The 19,141-nt window shown below is 38.6% G+C and overlaps 1 protein-coding gene across 1 annotated transcript in view; it reads left to right on the forward strand.

Moving 5' to 3' along the window:
• The window catches only part of LAMA3 (laminin subunit alpha 3), a 100,984-nt gene extending 82,062 nt beyond the window's left edge, over positions 1-18,922 (forward strand). Inside the window, exons 54-77 of the mRNA XM_031066606.1 lie at positions 287-386; positions 754-870; positions 954-1,133; positions 2,855-2,997; positions 4,024-4,197; positions 5,328-5,479; positions 5,574-5,736; positions 6,206-6,339; positions 6,834-6,981; positions 7,819-7,938; positions 8,838-8,962; positions 9,314-9,434; positions 10,561-10,701; positions 11,413-11,543; positions 12,390-12,524; positions 14,635-14,779; positions 15,070-15,221; positions 15,575-15,764; positions 16,059-16,199; positions 17,001-17,160; positions 17,292-17,419; positions 17,538-17,631; positions 17,971-18,090; positions 18,258-18,922. Of these exons, the coding sequence (XP_030922466.1) occupies positions 287-386; positions 754-870; positions 954-1,133; positions 2,855-2,997; positions 4,024-4,197; positions 5,328-5,479; positions 5,574-5,736; positions 6,206-6,339; positions 6,834-6,981; positions 7,819-7,938; positions 8,838-8,962; positions 9,314-9,434; positions 10,561-10,701; positions 11,413-11,543; positions 12,390-12,524; positions 14,635-14,779; positions 15,070-15,221; positions 15,575-15,764; positions 16,059-16,199; positions 17,001-17,160; positions 17,292-17,419; positions 17,538-17,631; positions 17,971-18,090; positions 18,258-18,403 (3,360 nt within the window). The 3' untranslated portion in view covers positions 18,404-18,922. The remainder of the gene's footprint in view (positions 1-286; positions 387-753; positions 871-953; positions 1,134-2,854; positions 2,998-4,023; positions 4,198-5,327; positions 5,480-5,573; positions 5,737-6,205; positions 6,340-6,833; positions 6,982-7,818; positions 7,939-8,837; positions 8,963-9,313; positions 9,435-10,560; positions 10,702-11,412; positions 11,544-12,389; positions 12,525-14,634; positions 14,780-15,069; positions 15,222-15,574; positions 15,765-16,058; positions 16,200-17,000; positions 17,161-17,291; positions 17,420-17,537; positions 17,632-17,970; positions 18,091-18,257) is intronic.
• The last annotated feature ends 219 nt before the right edge of the window (positions 18,923-19,141 follow it).

Raw genomic sequence — 19,141 nt, forward strand, 5'->3', positions numbered from 1 at the left:
ACTCTGCATTACTAATACCCACAAGCTTTTCAGCAGAGATATAGCATCCGACAGCTGTATGCTAGTAATTTCCTCCTAATGCCTTAAAATCTGTCTGAAGATTGCTAAAGACCAAGGTTGTAGTATCCTTGAATTAACCTGGGTAGTTGTTGCTAAAGGTTATGTTCTTCAGATTACATCTCAGTAGAGTTGGGGATTCTTTAAATTGGATTGGGCTCTCTCTTTTACTCTTTAAATTTTAAGGTAATTACCAAGTGATCTTACAGTACCATGCTTCTATTGTCAGACTGTGAAGAGAGAAGACCTATCAGGAAAAGCTGCAAAGTTAAAAACTGAGAGCAGTGCACTCATGGATCAAGCACAGGAGACTAAAAGGACATTGCAAGGTACTAAGAAAGAAAGTGGTGCTAGAAATGTTGGCACAGTATGAGAAACTTTCCTTGAACCATAAATTTTCACATCTTTAGCACTTGTACAACAAAAAATTGTGAGTTCCATTGCAGTGGGACTTTTTGTCATAGTTATTTCCCATGGCAAAAAGGCAAGAAAGTAGATTTCTGGCTCCTGCTATGCTATTCACCTTTGCAGTCCTCCTGTCCAGCAAATTCTTTGCCTTGTGCTTGTTTTGCAGTGGACTCAATGCTCAGTGGCAGCATGAGCCGTGTAAGAGTATAGACAAGTGCTGCAACACCATCTGTCCAGAAAATTGATATTTTTCTTTGAAATTCTCATGGGGCTTTCACTGTTTTGCAGCTATTGGTCCTAACCTGGAAGACCTAAAGCAAAGACTTGATGTCGCTGATGGAAAGACAGATGCACTGAAAATTGATCTTGTCACTGCTCAAAACAATCTCAACGGGATAAACAGAGGTTTGTTACTTAGGGATTGCTTCTGGCCTGCCCCTTTCATCTGTCACTGTAAGAATCTGCATGTTCATTTCGATGTGTTTCAGGTGACATCGATAGCATCATCACCAGTGCAAGGAGCATGGCCGAAGATGCCAGCTCTGTCACCAATAGTGTGTTGGGTGAACTGGTCCCAATTGAAGCAGAAGTGAAAAGAATTAAGAGTAACTATGGAAGCACACAGAGTGCCAGCTTCAATAAAGCACTGATGGAGGCAAACAATTCAGGTATTGCAGGTGTTGTGAGGGACCTGCCAAATCACTGTAAGGGTGAGCGTGGCCAGTTTGCAGCAGGAGCTTTAATCACTCAAGAGTTAGGCACGTACCCTAAGGTAGTGTTCTGAACTTGCTTTATGGCCAATAGAAAGGGACAGGCGCACCAGAAGGTGACTCAGGCCATTCTGTGGTATGTGTTAAAAGCTAGTGCCATGACTGGTCTCTAAAGATTTGGAGGCCAGTGAGTAATGGGGGACCTCAAGGATCAATACTGGGCCTGATCCTGTTCAACATCTTTATTAGTTATCTGGATGATGAGGCAGAGTGTGCCTCAGCACGTTTGCTCCTGACCCTAAACTGGAAGGAGTGGCTGATACACACCTGAGGGTCATGCTGCCATCCAGACAAACCTCAACAGGCTGTGGAAATAAATTGCCAGGAACCTCTTGAAGTCCAACAAGGAGAAGTCCTGGACCTGAGGAGAAATAAACCCATGTACCAGTATAAGCTCAGCAGGTGGCCGAGCTGGAAAAAAGCTTTGTAGGAAAGGACCTCAGGGTCTTGGTGGGCATGAAGTTGAAGATGAGCCTGCAATGTGCCCCTGGGGTAAAAGGTTGACACACAGGAGATTCCCTCTGAACATGAAAAAAACAGTTCTTTTACTGTGAGGGTGACTGAGTACTGGCACAGGTTGTCCAGAGAGGTTGTGTAGTTTCATCCTCAGGAATATTCAGAAGCCTGCCTTGACACAGTTCTGGGCTGCACACGACCTAGGTGGCCCTGCTTGAACACAGGGATTGGACACTGTGACCTCCAGAGGTTCTTCCAACCTCAGCTGCTCTGTTATGTGATTTTCTACTGCATTGGCTGGAGAAGGGCCCTAGACTATTACCTTAGGCTACCTGTCTCTTAACTGAAATTAAGTGAAAAGGATTGCACAGAGCCAGTGCTGAATACAAAATAAGGGACAATCACATGCCCAAACAACTTCATTTTACATCTTTTCAGCAGCTTCATCTGATAAAGTCAAGTAAGAGGAAAACATTTTAAATAATATAACTACAAGAGCTAGTCCTGCATGGTTGTAAGTCGTCCCTGCAGTTACAAAACTGGTTTATAAGTCATATTTAGAAAAACAAAAGGTCTAGATTTCATTTGATTTGCCTTCTGCATCATCAAATTGGAGATGAGAAATTGTTTCCTATTATAGCGAAAGTTGAAATTCTCATCATATTTTCTTTTCTCTTAAATAAACTTGGCCAGATACCGTAAGACACTGCTCAGCTGTGCTGATTAGCAACCTTGGCACTCAGTCAGGCCAGCAGTCTGCCTACCCCATTATTCACTCTGGCAGTAGGAGATGCTATGAGCCTGAGTCCTATCTGCTCTCCTTTATCCTCATTCTTCCCTAGCATCCACAGCCACTGGGTAATAATGTCAGCAACCACATCACTGTTCTATTTAATTCTTTTTTCTGGACCTTTACCTAAAACATTTTTGGAAGTGCTGATTCTGGCTGCTTCTGCAAATACCTTTGGCCAAAAATTTCAGGAGTACAGTACCTCTGTATAAACTGCTACTTTTAGTGAGGGCTTCCTAATATTGTAGGATCAGGCAAAACTGTTTTGTCATTACCCACTGCTTTTTCTGATAATTGTGTAGTGACACCATATTTTTGCATCTTGTTTTCCTTCTCCTGTTTAATATCAACTATTTGCTTTCTTTCATTGCAGTAAAAAATTTGACAAACCAACTTCCAGATCTGTTCAGCAAGATCAAGAGTATCAACCAACAGCTGATGCCAATCAGCAACATCTCTGAGAACATAAATCGCATAAGAGAGCTGATTCAGCAGGCAAGAGATGCTGCAAATAAGGTCTGTCCTGAGCATTGCAATTGTGCTTGACCTCAGTGGTTTGGATACACAACACTACTTTCATTCCTCTTTCTAAACAATTTTATTTCAATGTGTGTGAAAGACCAGACATAAGTTTTATTCAACAGCACTACCCAGCAACTGAAGTAACTGTGGTGATGGGAAGCATAATAATTCATACATAAGAATCACAGGATGCAGTGGCATCCTGCTACATGTTTTTCCCATTAGTTTTTTTTCCCCAGGGCATCTCTGTAATATTTATTTGTACAGCAGCCTCTTGCCTTCCAGGGTACATTGTGGTGGCTTTGGCAGCAGGGACATAGTTGGCTCTGCTGCTTAGAGACAGGGCTCTCCACCCATGCGTGGTCAATTGAATGCTGATGCTGCCAAAGAAGTTGTGCAGCCCTGTTACTCCTGTTGCTCCAAAATGTTAGAAATTAGATTGCCCTTTCTCATTTAAGGAACTGCTGTAGTTGCTGAAGTGATAGTGTGGTCTCAGGTACTAAGAACCATCCCTGAGATCATCACAAATAGCCTAGAGTTACAGTGAATAAGAGGAATCAGTGACCATGGTGTATTTAGCTGGAGTAGGATGTGTCTTTATGATATCAGAGGTGCATTGTAATTCCCAACAGACAGTCAAGTCTAGCTAAGTGAAGGACCAGGATGTGTTTGTAGACATCTGAATAATTCATAGACTTGCTCTTCATAGCTGCAGGGCGCATCCTTCCCTGTCCGTGTATTGAAGGTAACAGTTACTTGACAGAGGCACAGTAAGGGTTGATTAATTGATGTCTGGAACAAAAAAGTGCTGTGTTAAGTATTGATAGTACAGACTACTGCATTATCCACTCTGTTTCCTAATTATTTTCTTTGGTAGGATCAGAGTCTAAATCTGTGGTAATTAATGGATGAAACATGACTAGGATGTGTAATGGGTTACTTTGCAATTAAACACACCAGTGAAACAGGAGTGGTAGCAATAGTTAATTGTAACATACTCAACTTTGGTTTTCTTAACAGGTTGCTATTCCCATGAGGTTCAATGGCAGCTCTGGGGTAGAGGTTCGACCTCCAAGCAACTTTGAAGATCTGAAGGGCTATACTTCACTTTCCTTGTTGATCCAAAGACCTAAGCAAAGATCAGACACCCAGCAGAGGGCAAATAGGTTTGTCCTGTACCTGGGTAATAAAAATGTAGGTATATTTTGATATTTAATCTGATTTTAAGACCAGACATAATGTTTTGAGAAAAGGATGGGAAATGATCTGTTCCGATTGAAGTTTGTAGCTACTGTTGGCCTATTTCTTTAAAATTGCATTTAAGTTGTGGTAGAAGTGTTATGTTCATTCCTTCCCTAGCAAAGTAACTAAGAAGTGGCTGAACCATGTCCTTTGATGCTTTGCTCTTTTGCTCCTTTGGAAGTTACTTCTCCATCATGGATACCATCACCCATTCTTATCAGACCTGTCAGTTTCTGCAGCAGTCAGCACAAACTCAGCCCAACTCCTGCCTCAGAGCTTTGCCTCTTTTCACAATATAAGTCACTCTGAGTTTCTCTTTTGGTTGAAAAAAAGTGATCATTCCAGTTTTAAAATTCAGCCCCTCAGCTCTTAATTTTTTGTCTTCTGAATATGCAGGATAATGCAGACCTGCTTGTGCACTCAGGTTTGCTCAATCACCATCAAACATTTAAAAAATTTCCTGCATGTGATTTCTAGTCCTGTTATTTGACAGCAGTTGTATCTGTAGTAAGCCTTGTGCCTACACAGAAAGCTGTTTAGAGGTATTAGTTCTACCCTGGATTTCATCTTTTTATCCTCTGAATAACTAGCCAGGATATCTGTTGAAAGCATTTTAATGGTTACTTCTGAAATACCGTATCTTGAAGAAATGTGATTTTTTTGGGGATAATGACTGCTCCCAGTCACCTCAGTAGGAACCACTGTCCTTCACTGTGTTGTTCTGAACATCTTTTTTATGTCACAGATGTTGAGTCTAATTCTTAGTAAAGGTGTCATGTTTTCATAGCTTTAGCTGGAAGATGTTATGGGGGAGAAAAATATTTTAAATACTGTTTTTACAAAAATAAGTCACACAATTAATTGATTTTTTTAGTTAATTTATAACTGTATTCATTGAATCAGTGCAACATATAGGATCACAGTTTTTTCTTCCCAGAACTGATAAACTCAATTCTCATCATTAGGTGGGTGGATTTCTTATGACTCATGCACAGCATGATGATGTCTCTAGGAAGTGCTGCTGTATTTTACCTTAATTATAATTAATCATTTATTAATTATTATTTACTTGATATTTTTAGGCTTCCAAGGACTACATTGGTATGGCTGTGAAAGATGGTTACCTTACTTGTGTCTATAACCTGGGAGGTGGTGATGAAGAAGTGAGAGCGCAGTCATTGGTGACTCAAAGTAGCACTGAGGAAGCAGCTATGGACCAAGTTACATTTGAAAGGTATAAGACCCACAGTGTACAACAATCTTCTTGAAAACCTGCTAATAACATCTTTTATCAGTATGATGTGATATTCTGCCTGTTTTGGTTTTAGGATTTACCAATATGCGAAGCTGAAGTACAACGAAACAGCAACATCAATTTCTCCGGATTACGAAAGCCCTAGGAGTGCAAGCAGTGGAGACAGTGACATGCTTCTCAATCTTGATCCCAGCAGTGTTGTCTTTTATGTTGGAGGATACCCGCCAGATTTTAGGGTACAGAGTTTATTAGTGTTTTAAAGAGATTTTGTGTTAATCATTCCATTGTTCTTACAAGTAAAGATGGGACCTAGCAGTCATTCAAAAGCATGTGTAAAAGTTTACCTCTGTCAGTAGGAATAGATGAGATGCAAGGAGATGCCACTTCCTACAGAATCTGCCTGGCTTGTACAATGCTAGAGCTCAGAGAAGGGAGCATAATGATATTTCATTGCCAAGGAAAACGTGAAACCTGTCCAGCCCTACTAAATACTGTTCCCAATCCATGTGACTCTACTTTAAATTGTGCTGCAGTACACCTAGGGTCATAACAGATAATTCGGATATTTTATGCAAGCATGTGCATATTTAGAATGTCATATTCTGTGTCTTAATAATATTTGCAGTAAGTCTTAGCAGTTAGATAGCAATGTAAAATTTTGTTAACTGATGTAGCTGAAATGGTTTTAATGACACTATTTTGCAGCCTCCAGATAATCTCAACTATCCTCACTATGAAGGCTGCATTGAATTAAACAGCCTAAATGAGCATATTATCAGCCTTTACAACTTCAAGAGGACTTTTAATCTCAACACCACTGAAGTGCAACCCTGCAGAAGGTATGATATGAACACAGAAGTGTTTCACAGTTCTGTGATTTTATCATTATGAATTCTTGTCTTTCAAATCCAGAAGAATAACCCCTGTAGCTAAATTGGTGATTTTTTCTAACTCTTGGTCATTATTACATTTCTTAGAAAAAATCCTCAGTAATGGCATGATTCATGTCTATGGCAATCTCAATCTGTTTAAATTTAAGTGTTATAAAATCCAGACACAATTTTTAGACTAAGGTGTTCATCTACTTTTTAAAGTAAATATTACACATTAAGTTTTAAAAAATACAGTCATTAATAATTTCCTCTCTAAAGATCAGGTTTGTGAATCTGATAGAAGTCAGTGGAAAGTTTTCTCTCTACTTGTATTAGATCAGAATTTAGCCCTATACCAAATGCTTTAACTTAAGCTTTTTAGAAATTATAATGGCAGTAAGTCCAAGTGGTAGAAGTTTGTGCTGACATACATTCACACCTGTGACATTGAATTATTACAGGTATAGAGAGGAGACTGACCAAAGCTATTTTGAGGGCACTGGTTATGCCAGTGTCACAGCATCAGAAAGAAGTGCTCAACGAGTTCGGTACGAGCAGACAATTGAGACGACTGCAGATGAAGGCATTGTGTTCTTTGCAGCAAATGGGGTAATGTGTGGAATGCTTCTGTCTGTTCTGTAGTGCAAGAACATCTTAAAAACCTTGCTTATTAAAGAACATGTTAGATATAGTAATAACTGTAAGGAAATGTCCTAAAAGTGTTATTTTCATCTGTGCGGGAAATTAGTAAATATTGCTGTATGTTTAATGTCATATGGTTTAGTCTTAGGTAGCTGTGCAAGAAACAGGGAGCTGGACTTACGGGTCCCTTCTAGCTTGAGATATTCAATTATTCTACCATGGTTGCCAAATACTCACTTTGTCAAGGCTGAGTAAAAAAATCATTCCAAGAAGCTCCTCCATTAGGTCATGCAGAGAATTCAGAACTGGGGGCAGGAAGGGAGGAATGTAATATGGATCAAACCAACGTTGGAATATTGAAATCCTTCAAAATTGGTAGTGCACTCTTCCCAAATCCAGATATGTGTGGAAACAGAGTAAGAAGGAATATAGAAGGACGTGATGACTTATACCTGTAAAGATACTCAAAACCACAGTGCTGCTACTTATCTAATAATTTTGTAGGTGTATTTGCAATCACTGGGACATATTCTGGGTAATTTTTCAATGCTGTAAAAAGTCAGTAGACATTTGAAATGACACAAAGTCCTTCAGAGATTTGGAGCTGATAGCAGATCTGTTTATAGTGGTTTAAAATAATTATGATTGATTAGTATAAGTTTTAGGCTTTGTGTTATCCGTTCCCCAAAAAGCTTTCTAGAAGCAACTGGATAGCTTCATTAAAATTATTCATATGACAATGAAATATATATCTGAAATTATAGCAGTTTAATTGTGTTGGTGTGTTTGTTTTTTTTATTGCAGGATCAGTTCATCAGTGTGCTTATTAGAAATGGTCATACAGCTTTTAGATACAAACTTGACTCTGAAACTCCAGAAGAAGTAGAAGCCAAAAAAACTGTAAATGATGGAACATATCAACAAGTATGTAATTTTAAAGAATCAAGGAATCATTATTTGTAAAAATACACATTAACTGAAACTGTCCTGTTATAAAGTTTAGTTGTGGAGTTTTCCTTTTGTGTGAGGAAATCAAGTCACTGGAGACTAGTTTGGAGATGTGAAAATGAATCTTTCTCTTGTCCTGCTTTAGTGTGAATAGTTAAGTTTTGACCACCAAAGGAAAAATTTTTTCAGAGCAATGCTTTACATAAAGATAGTTGTGTACAGTGCAATTATTTGCATTAGTTTCATACTTAGATTAGTGTTTTCACCAGCTAAGGGTTTATTTTTTCAGGGTGGGCTGATCTTTTTAGAGATTACTCTTTTGCAGTCTTTGTTGTTGCTCGTCTCCTTAGCTTCAGTCCAGCTCTTTTGTAGCACTACCAGAGTGAAATCATAAAGACATTGTTAAAAACCTTCGGTTTCCTTGTTGATTAGTTCTCCCTTTCCCCTTAATATATTTCAAACTAAATAGTGTAAACTGCAGGGTCTGCTGCAAGGAATCTTTATGCTTTACTGGGTTAAGTTACCTTCAGCCAGCTGACTGACTCAGGTTTTGTATCAGGCAGCAGCTTCTGAACCTTCAGCTACAAAGACAGTATCTGAATCTTAGGGGAGGTGTGTTTTTAGGGCAGTCTTTCAGAGGAAAATAAAACCTCATGTTGTATTTGGAGAGTTGAACATTTTCCTTGCTTTGACTAAATGCCCAAAGCTTGCAAAGTACCTTTGAACTACTGCAGTTATCCTTGATTTAAGTCACTAGTAAACAAGAGGAGGGGAAAAAAACATCACTGTGCCCTGCTCTGTGGGGGTACTTTTAATCAGGTAAATGATTTTTGTTTCTGCCAAGTTAAGTGGTTCTCATTATTCATGTATTTCAGATTAGTTTGGTGCTTGACCGAAGAAACAAAGTTGTGTATGTCAGTCCTGGTATTAGAGCCAACATACAAGTCTTCAATTTCACTGAGTACTACCTAGGTGGAGTTCCATCTTTTCTACGGGAACGGTGAGTAACTACAAAAGGACTGTAATATACAGGCTTTGTGGGGAAACTCCATCTAAACTCTTTCCTTACACAATTTCTTTCATGCTCTGTATCGGCCGTCTAATGTGACATTAAAAAAAACAAGTGTATAATACATGATCATAATCTGTGATTTTGGCTAATGATGAGATCTTTGTTGTAGCCCATCCTAAAGACTGGGTTTGATCAGCATGAGCATGTGTACACAAGAAAGATTGCTCTTGTTCTCTTTTTCTATTTCTTATATTGTCAGCATTTATAGGTTACTATAGTGGTGTGTGCTTTGAAATGCCAGGCTACTGAACTCTTTTTCCTTCCCCTCTCTGAAACCAGCTTTAATATATCCACACCTCCATTCCGGGGCTGCATGAAGAATGTGAAAAACCCAAGCACTGCATCTGTTGTTTTTGATAAGACTTTTGGTGTCAGCAAGAAATGTTCAGATGACTGGAAGGTAACTAATATATTTCCTCAAAAACTTCTACTGGAGTTCACAGACTCTGGTTTGTCTACAAATCCTGGACCATTATGTTTTGCTAAAGTCAAAAATTATATTTGGTTAACATGTGATGGCAGTAAAAGAACCTGGATTGGGTGTGAAGATGCAGAAATAAGAGACACCAGCCCTATTGTGATAGCTTGTTACAGCACATAGTCCACCCTCTTATTTAATACTTTTTACAGTTAAGTAAACTTAATATTCATATTTACCATGTAAGCTTGTTGGCTTCCAGTTGCTTTTATTGATTAGGCTGGAATAAATAATACTACTCTGTATCTTTCCTCCTGCCACGGTGTTTATGCTTCCTAATTAAATGACCTCTCAGCCTTTTTTCTTAAAAGATCTTAACAGACTACTTCCATCAAATTCTCACATTCTAAGACTCCTCTCATCTGATTATTTTGTAGTTATTTTCTGTGCATCCTTGAGTTTTGCCATGTTCTTTTTACAATGGGACAACATGACATTTCAGTGCTGGCTTAACTAGTGCTGCATGGAGAGATAAAAACTATCCTTCTGCTTCTACTTACTGATGCTTACGTGATGCATGATCTCATTTGCCCTTCTTACTACAGTATTGCACTGAAAGTTTGTGTTTATTTTCTTTTACTTGTGGCATCTAAACCTTTCACAGAGTGATTTCGTCACAGACTATCTTTGCAGAGGATCTAATCTGCAAAACTTCTCATGTATTTAAAAGTGCCCAGTGACTCACACAGTTTCAATATGTAGCTCATCTGCACAGCTTCATAGTTGTGAACTGCTCCTCCAGCTACTCAGTTTTGTGTCCTCAAATGTGCAAAGTTTCAAAGCCATCATAGCTAGAGATGAGCAGCTCATTATTCTCAGCAAGGCTCCTCTCTCTTTTTAAAGAGTTTCTCAGACTGTAGTTAATGCTGGTGAAGCCAACTCTGACAGTCTGTTCTGTACTGAAATGATGGTGTTTGAGGTTTGCCTTGGGCTTGGTTTTGACCGGAGCTGATCACAATTATGTTGAGTGGGGCAGCTGTTGTCTCATATTGGCATTTCTTCTGATTAAAAGGAAAAATCACTGAAATCATTATTTTCTCTCTTTCAGCTTGTCAGATCTGCAGCTTTCTCCAAGGATGGAACACTGAGCCTGAGTGCAGCAAATTTCCCATTTCCAAAGGATTTCCAAGTTGGCTTTGGCTTTCAGACAACAGCTTCTACTGGAACACTCTTAAATTACAATCTACGGGTATGAAACACATTCAACTTAGCATATGTGATGGGTTTTATCTCTGAATCAGTCATTTCAGTTTGGGTGATAAGTCTCATTTAAATTCCTGTATTTTAAGGTAAGAAATGCCTTTTTTGAGTGTGGCATCTTGCATGAGAAATGCATTCTGTCAGTTTCTTCACATGGCCAACAGGTAGTTTGATGAGTAACAGAGCTTTGAACTACAGCCTTCTGCAGAGTAGCTCACATACCTGACACCGACATCCCAGCAACAAAACTGTTTCTTAATTGGCTGGAAATTTTCTCGAGGGAAAAATGACACTCTGCCTACACAGAAATGTTACCATGTCCAAATAGGCAGAGGAAAGGGATTGGTTCTGGCTATGATCCCTCAGAAAGCAGGGAAGTTTAAGTAGAACCCCATTCTGTCTGGCTGGAGGAGCGAAAACACATCAGGTATTTGAGAAGTGGAGAGCTGGCTCCTCTGCTTTTTGTGAAAATAAACAAGTATTTTATATAAATGTTTGCTGTTCAGAGTGCAGGGGTATTTTGAAATGGAAGCTATGCTCATCATGCAGAACTTGGTACACATCTGATACTAGATGACTGAGAAATGCAGGTCTGGTGTAAGAAAATTTGTTGCCCACTGAGAGCTCTGTTAATGGCAGTAGCAAGAACTAAAGGCTTTTGCATTTATTTAGCTGATCATTTTGTGGGGTTCTTTTGTAGCCTGATGTTCTTTCAATCTTTCTGAGTCCTGGCTCTGTAACTGCAAAGATACGAGATAAGGAAATTAAACTGGAAAAGAAATATGAAGATGGATCAATGCATTATGTGACAGTAATGAAAACAGGCAACAGGTGAGTCGAGTTCTTCATCTAGATCTTATATGTAGTGGTTGGAGAAAAGAAATTCGAATTTTGGAGGACTAATTCTTTGGATAAAGAGCTTAAAATGGTCTCTTCTAGCAGAGGATACCTAAATAATGAAGGGAAAGGAGATTTTTGTTCTATGAATATGGACACTGGTACCTGTGATGTTTCAGCTGTACCCTACTGTGCATTTCTTTTATAGGTTGTGTGAGTTTTGACTGCCTGCCTAGCTGGAGCTCTGGAGGCTTTGGAGCTCTTCCCCTTCCCATAACCTTCATGTGTGTCCCCTGTAAAGGACCAGGGAAGAAGCAAATGCTGCATCTGTTTTTTCAATAATGATCTGTTATGCAGATATTAGATATTAGAAGAGACAATTTACTGAAAAGCTCCTAAATCATACTGATTGCTGTGTAATGCATGAAATTACATAAGTGTTAGTTGAAGTGGAAAGTTTTGAATGGTTGGCTATAACTTTGGATTATTATAACTTAATACTGTCGATTTCATTTTGACACAAAGACTTAAATCCTGTCCCATAGTTGACAATGAGAGCTTTTTCATGAATTTCAATTGCACCAGGATTTCACTGTAGGACTGAAGTATGAACTTGAACTCTTGTTCATTATCTAATATGGAAAAGCAGAGCAATTTCACAGCAGTCAATAAGCACATACTGAAAAAGTCCCAGAACTAAGCTAATGAAGCTCTAGCATAATCACAATGTAACAAGGAAATATATCTGTCAAATTGTTCTTTTATATACATATATATATTTAATTTAGTTTCCTAATTATTTCTTTCTATATCATGCTTATTTTCATTCACTTTTTTCAGAGTACATCTGATGGTTGATGATGAGTCAAAAGCAGTTGACTCTCCCAGGTCATCAGACTCACAGGAATCAAACAGACCTATAAAGTTTGGTGGAGATAATTTTGAAGGTTGCATCTCAAACATCTTTATTGAAAGGTATTTGGCCTAGAAAGAGTTGTTTCATGCATTTTGGCCTGTTCTCCTTCTTAAATCATTACAATTACATTTTGCTAAAATGCTTTTCTTCTACGTGTGTGAAACCTTCATGAATGCATAACTTTGCTGCCCTCAAATACTCTTTCATTCAGGTATATTATACATGGGATCCAGTTATAATTAAATCTGCTATTCAAATGTAAAGGAATTTTGGTCTCAATCATACTTGTTTAGCAGTCTGTTAGCCAAAGAATGAACTCTGCAGAGGGAATTGGATATGTCCCAACAAGGCATCCAAAAATATTTGCTAAATTGTCTTGTTATAGCACCCCAGGGAACCAGGTGGTGAAAGCAGCAAAGCTACTGACAGAATCAAAACAGTTACACAAACAAGTGAGACCATATGTGTGGAAATCATCTGCCTTATTTAGGCTGTCTCTTCTTTTCACGTGTTTGTCTGATTATTAGAGACACCTTACTGTTAAAATTTAGGATAAAAAATTTGCATAAGTATGTTTCTAGAAGACAAGCATTCCATGAGCCATAAGTCATATCCCAGTGGGGCTTTGTGTTACCTAAGTTTTGATGAGTGTTTATACATGTGTAGAGTTTTCAAAACTAGTGTGTTTTGATTCAATTGTCATACCACCACAGAATGGGAAGGGCTGGAAGGCACCTTTAAAGATCCTCTGGTTTTAGCCCCCTGCAATGAGCAGGGATACCTTCCACTAGACCAGGCTGCTCAAATTATGTCTTCCTTTAAAGCACTACAAGGCAATCAAGTGATGCCAAGATGATTTTTTACCTTTTCTTTTATATACCTTTCATGTATCCTCAGTACTCCTAGCATGCATACTTGTAATTCCTTAAGTCTGATAACTCAGCATAGCCCTGGTAGTCTGTTAAGCCAGGAGACCAAACATCCTAAAGGCCTCGTAGTAGCAGGCTGGAAGCCCTATGCTATCTTGAGAAACCAAGGCCCCCTCTAGAACATATCCTCTAAACTAAGATTCTGCTCATCCAGGAGGGAATTCCTTGGATGGGCGAATATCCCACTATTCATCCTAGCCTCCCATTAGGGCATCCTTGTTAGATATCCCAATTTGTAAGGTCTGTGAATTTTATGTGTGATTTTATCATGTGTGTGCATTGTGGTTCCTTGGCAAAGTGGTGCACCATAAGAATCCTTATTAAAATACTGAGGTAAAAACCCCTTATCCCTTAACCTTGTCTGGCTCTCAATTTTTTTAAGACCAGGAAAAGGGATCAGAAGTAACCTATGTATTAAACTTCCCAACAGAAAACAAATTGGGAAAGTTTTTGTGCCAAAATAGATGAAGAATAAATACTGTAGCTGGTCTGATGGAGTGAATGGAGAATGACCAGCATTCAAGAAGTTCAGGTTCCACTCACAAGTCTACCACTCTTCTCATAGAAAACCACAAGCAAGGAGCTTTGTAGCTTCTTTGTAGCTGTAAAGATTTTGTAATTTACTGATTAGAGATGCTTTGTACAACTTAGAAAATCATAGTATTGCTTTAATATTATTCCTTATACACAGGGTAAATTAGCTTTGAAAGTCTTCCTGATAATTTGGTTAATACTAGAGTTAAATGTGAAATTGTGACAGGCTTTGTCCCTTGACAAAACTCATCAGAACATCTTATTTAAGGGGAGAGTGAAGCAGAACCTGATGATGTTATATTTTCTTGATTTGAAACTGTTTATGTATAATTACCAATCAAAGTTTTATAGTCTTTATAGATTCAGAAATCTTAATCAAGGCTGCTGTCATGTTTTCCTCTGTTTTCAAGGACCACATATGTTTGTGTTTTTTAAATAGCTTTTAGCAAAAATTACTTTGTTTAGAAAAGATGAGAACAGAAATCAGAGTTTTTCTATAGCCAAAAAGAAATGAGCAGAGCCAGGGAAAATATGATCTACAGCACTGAATTTACATTTTTCGTTGAAAAATAAAAATTGGTACTTTACTATCATGTCACTGGGAAATATATTTTGTGCAGAACACATTTTTACAATATGCTTGTTGTTGATTACACTAAAGAAAAGGAATGCTGAGTCACAGTACTTACTGCTTTCATCATGACAGGGTAGGTCAGCTCCCTGAGGTTCAAAATCTTGTCACTAATACTGGGAAGACTGGTGTATCCCTTGGAGCTTGCCAGGAATATGAAAACCTTGAACCAATGCTGCTGCAGGAATTTAAAAATCCTCTCAGGCTTAAGATGCTCAAGGTATGCTTATTGTTACTGTCATCTTTGCTCCATTTGATGCCCAGGCTTTCTATCATTTCTGGAACTGAGATTCAGATGTTCTTTCTTTCCTTCCATCTCACATCTGAAGCAAGTTTTCACCATGTTGGAGTTTCATGCTAAGCCCACACCTGTCTAGAATGACAATAGCTTCTCTGTCTTTTCGGGAAGGCTGTTGGCTGCCTTGGCTGGGAGCTCTTAAATATGTTGATTAAAATGTTTCTATTTATTGCACATGTAATAAATACTTGAATTCTATCTTATGTGCACAGAATGAAAAATACCTTGATTATTTCAAAGCTGCTAACGTGCAAAACCACCCTATACCAGCTCCATTACACGACAGCAGTGAAGCGTATCTCCTTGGAAGCATCCCAAACAGTTTCATATCCTACATGTTTTCTCCATTGTTATCTACAGACAGGTAATAAAAACATTCTCTATTCTCCTCCTACTGCTTGAATTGTTGAAGCTGCTTGACTCTTAGAGTGCTGATCGTAAGGATTTTCTTCTTGTTTATATCTTGGGCCATAACAAAAGGTGGTTCTAAAAGTTCAGGCTTTTTTTTTCCTGTGCAAACATTTACCTAAACTGATTGAATAGGATGTAAGCCTGAATGTATCAAGTTTCATTCACATTCAGAAATGCAGTGTATAATGCCATGACTCCACCCAGATGCTATTCTGCATTTCACAAATGGAGTTTCACTGAGAACAGAAAAGATAAAACAACCAACAAAACAGACCTATACTGGAATATGCTTACTTTCCACTACAGGTTACATTTCTCTGTAGATATACGGACTCGATCATCAAGAGGATTAATAGTTTTCATGGAGGAAAGCTCTGAGGACTCTTACATGGCTCTCCACATTTCAAAAGGACGTTTTGTCTTTTCACTTGGCTCTGGAGAAAAACAAGTCAAAGTCAGAACCAGTATTAAATACAATGATGGGCAATGGCACACTGTAAGTAGCATGGAACCACAGTGTTAGCATAACTAGCATTCAGCAGGCACAGCCTAATGCATTTTTAAGAGAATAGAAACTCAGTTTTGGTCATTGGAAATTAATTCCTATGCCTGAAAGTTCATGTGGTTGACAGGTCTCTGAGAGACCTTATTGAGACTGATGGTCCCAGGATGTTACTTTCAGTTTAAATATTTCAACAACATGGTATTTAATTTAAAGACAAAGAAAATCTGGCAGTGGCTTTTATTGGCTTTTGGGTTTTTTATTCTGTTATCCTTGCCTCCTGGAAAGGTGGTCTTCAGCACAGATGGGAAGAACGCCCGCCTTGTTGTTGATGGTCTAAGGGCCCAGCACAGAAAACTGGCAACAAATGCTGTCATCAGCATTAAGCCACCAGTCTACGTGGGGGGGCTGCCCCCACTGAAGAGACAGGTAAATAATTGACAAATCCACCCACACACACTCCCCATGCTGCACTAATTATATGGGAAAGTCTTTAATACGCAGGATTTCCATGCTGAAAAGCTTTGGGGAGGATTTCCAAGGACCACATGAACACCATCTGTGGCTGGTGTTTGCAGTGGCTCATTACAGATCTTTTTCCTCATCTGTTCACACAACCTTCACCTGGACCTGTATTTTCAATATGTTGCTGAGACACTGAGGACAACCATGTACTTTTTTCATTTTTTTTCCTTAAAAATAAAGAAGACCAAAGTCACATTTTTCATTCTAGAAATACCGTCTTTCTGCAGAACATTTACCTCAATGGTCTAAGCAGTAATCAGTAGAAAAACAAAAGAATCATTCTCATTAAGGAATTATGGATGTAGAACTGGATTTGAATCTGAAATACATGTGGTTTCTATTTTAAAAAGAGGACAGTTAATGAGCCAGGGTATTTTATAAAATTAGAATTAAATAAACAGACTTGGGAAGGGCTGCTTCAGGGATTTCACAATTCCTCTTGCATTGTCTTTTTGACACATAATTGGGAAGTATCTGTTTTACAAGCAGAAGTCATATTAATTCAAGATCAACTCTTACTGCGTTTCAAGCACTTTTTTAGAACTTTGTAATACCTTTTCACTGCATCAAAGACGGGTGCTAGGTGCCTTTAGTGCCAGTTGGCTTTCTAATAGTCCGACAGTCCAAAACAACCAATGTTTAGTATTATTGCTAAAAAAAATAGCCATAATGCTTCAGTGTTCATGTTTTGAAATATGCTTTCAGAATATGCCAATGAAGAGTTTCAAGGGTTGCCTGAGGAATTTTAAGATGAATGGAAAAGCCATGAATGCACCTCAACAAAAACATGGTGTACTTCCATGTCTGGATGCTCTCATGGACACAGGGATTTACTTCTTTAATGAAGGAGGATATATCACCATTGGTAAGCTGTGTGGGGATTATGGTATATGGAGTTGTCTGAAGCATGTAGGTGCATGGGTTACTTGTTTTTATATGGTTTTCCAATTATCTCCACCTATGATCATTCCTCTCTCCACTGTTTAATTCTCACAGGTAATTTGCTGATGGGTTTGGATTTCAGGATTGTATTTACCATTCGACCAAGGAGTTCCACAGGTGTACTCCTCCATGCTGGAGGCAAGCAAGACAACTACTTGACTGTTTACATGAAGGGAGGGAAGGTGGGTACAGACTGTGTCCATTCCAGCTGTATTGCCCTCATTCAGCAGGGGGAATTCTGACCTCCCCCTGTTGCTCCTGTTGTTTGTCACAGTAACTTAATAGGTAACTTCTCTACAGGTGATTGCTGCTGGAAATAGTGATGCTGGAGAATTCCAGGCATCAGTCACACCTAAGAAACCTCTGTCTGATGGGCAGTGGCATACCATTGCAGGTACATTGTACATACCATTTCTTCTGAAGCTTTGAAGGGACGGTGTGCGCAGAGCACTGCAGCTCCAAATTTTTATTAATCGTTTCACTTCTGTTTAGTCTGAGAATACTCTTTAGAACAATGTGTTATGTGTTAATTCAAGGCTTTACGTAAGATTTTTTGGTAAGCTCTGTTAAGCCCCAGATGACCTAGGTTTGTCAGTCTGACTCTGAATAAAAAAAAAAATTGTTTCTTCTGTGCCTTGAATTTCAAGAAAGATGCAATTTAAAAATAGTGCCATATCTAGCTGATTCTTTGATAGGGTTGAGAAAGAGTTCTCATTTTCCTGCTTCTTTGCAGTCTCTCAGAAGGAGAACACAGTGCAGCTAGAGGTGGGCACACAGAGTAACTATACCACTGTACTTCAACCCTCTCCTCCTAGGCGTGTGTATCAGCCACTCTACTTTGGCAAAATTCCAGGTAATATTATTGCATCTTACTTTTTTTCATGTTTTTTCCTTTCCAAAACAAAGGTCCCATCTGTTTATGTTCTCCTATATCATTTCCCCTCTTTTGAAAACCCTGCCATAATTAATGTTCTTTAAAATAATTCTTATGAACTTGGTCTTTCCATCTTGGTTTTGTAGCAAATTTGGACACCCCATGGCTTCCAGTTGAAGACCCATTTTTTGGCTGTCTTCAGAATATTACCATCAATGACAAGCATGTCTCCACCAGGAGGATTTCAGAGGTTCATGGTGCAGTGAATTTCCACGGGTGCCCAGAGAAGTAACTCTGCTGTTACAGCTGTTGTGCACACATTGGGCTGCTTGGATTCCCCTTTGCTGACCAGCATCAGGCTGCTTCTTCTGAACAGCTGGTGAGCAAATGCATCCTCTGGATGTGGACTGTGCCAAAGCAAACGCAATGTATTTGCTTTGACAAACTCCCTTTTAAATGTCACTGATTTCTGAGGTAACCCGTTGTGCCTTTGGAGATATATGCAGAAAATGTAATTGCATATACCCTACTGGGCCAAATTCTGCTCTCATCCACAGCAGCAGAGACTTGAGCAACTCCAGTGTTTTAATTTTGGAAATTTCCCTTAATGTTGGCCATCTTGAGAGCAAATTTGATCCATTAATATAAATAATTTTATAAAAAATATAAATCTCTTTGGATTGTTGCTTTTACAGAAATGTACATTGATGTTAAAAGTAATAATAATATAAATGGAGTTTGAAGCACTTTAAGGAGTGAAACTCTGGGGGTTTGTTACAAAGTTAGGAATTGTGGGACCAAATAAATGCAGTATGTTCCTCAAACCTTTCATTTTCTTGTTTGGTTGTTTTAACCTGGTCGGTTTTTCATATACTTTTTAGAGGCTGCTAGATTCTTCTTGCTTTGTGCAAATATTTCTGTAGGTTTAAGATGCTGATTTGCCTGAATAAGCAGGTATCCATCATCTCTCCATCTCTGCTCATCACAATTTGATTATCTAAAAATCTCAAAAGAGGGTCATTTTTTTGTA

This window comes from Geospiza fortis, unplaced genomic scaffold (assembly GCF_000277835.1).
Source record: "Geospiza fortis unplaced genomic scaffold, GeoFor_1.0 scaffold53, whole genome shotgun sequence".
Lineage (NCBI taxonomy): Eukaryota > Metazoa > Chordata > Aves > Passeriformes > Thraupidae > Geospiza > Geospiza fortis.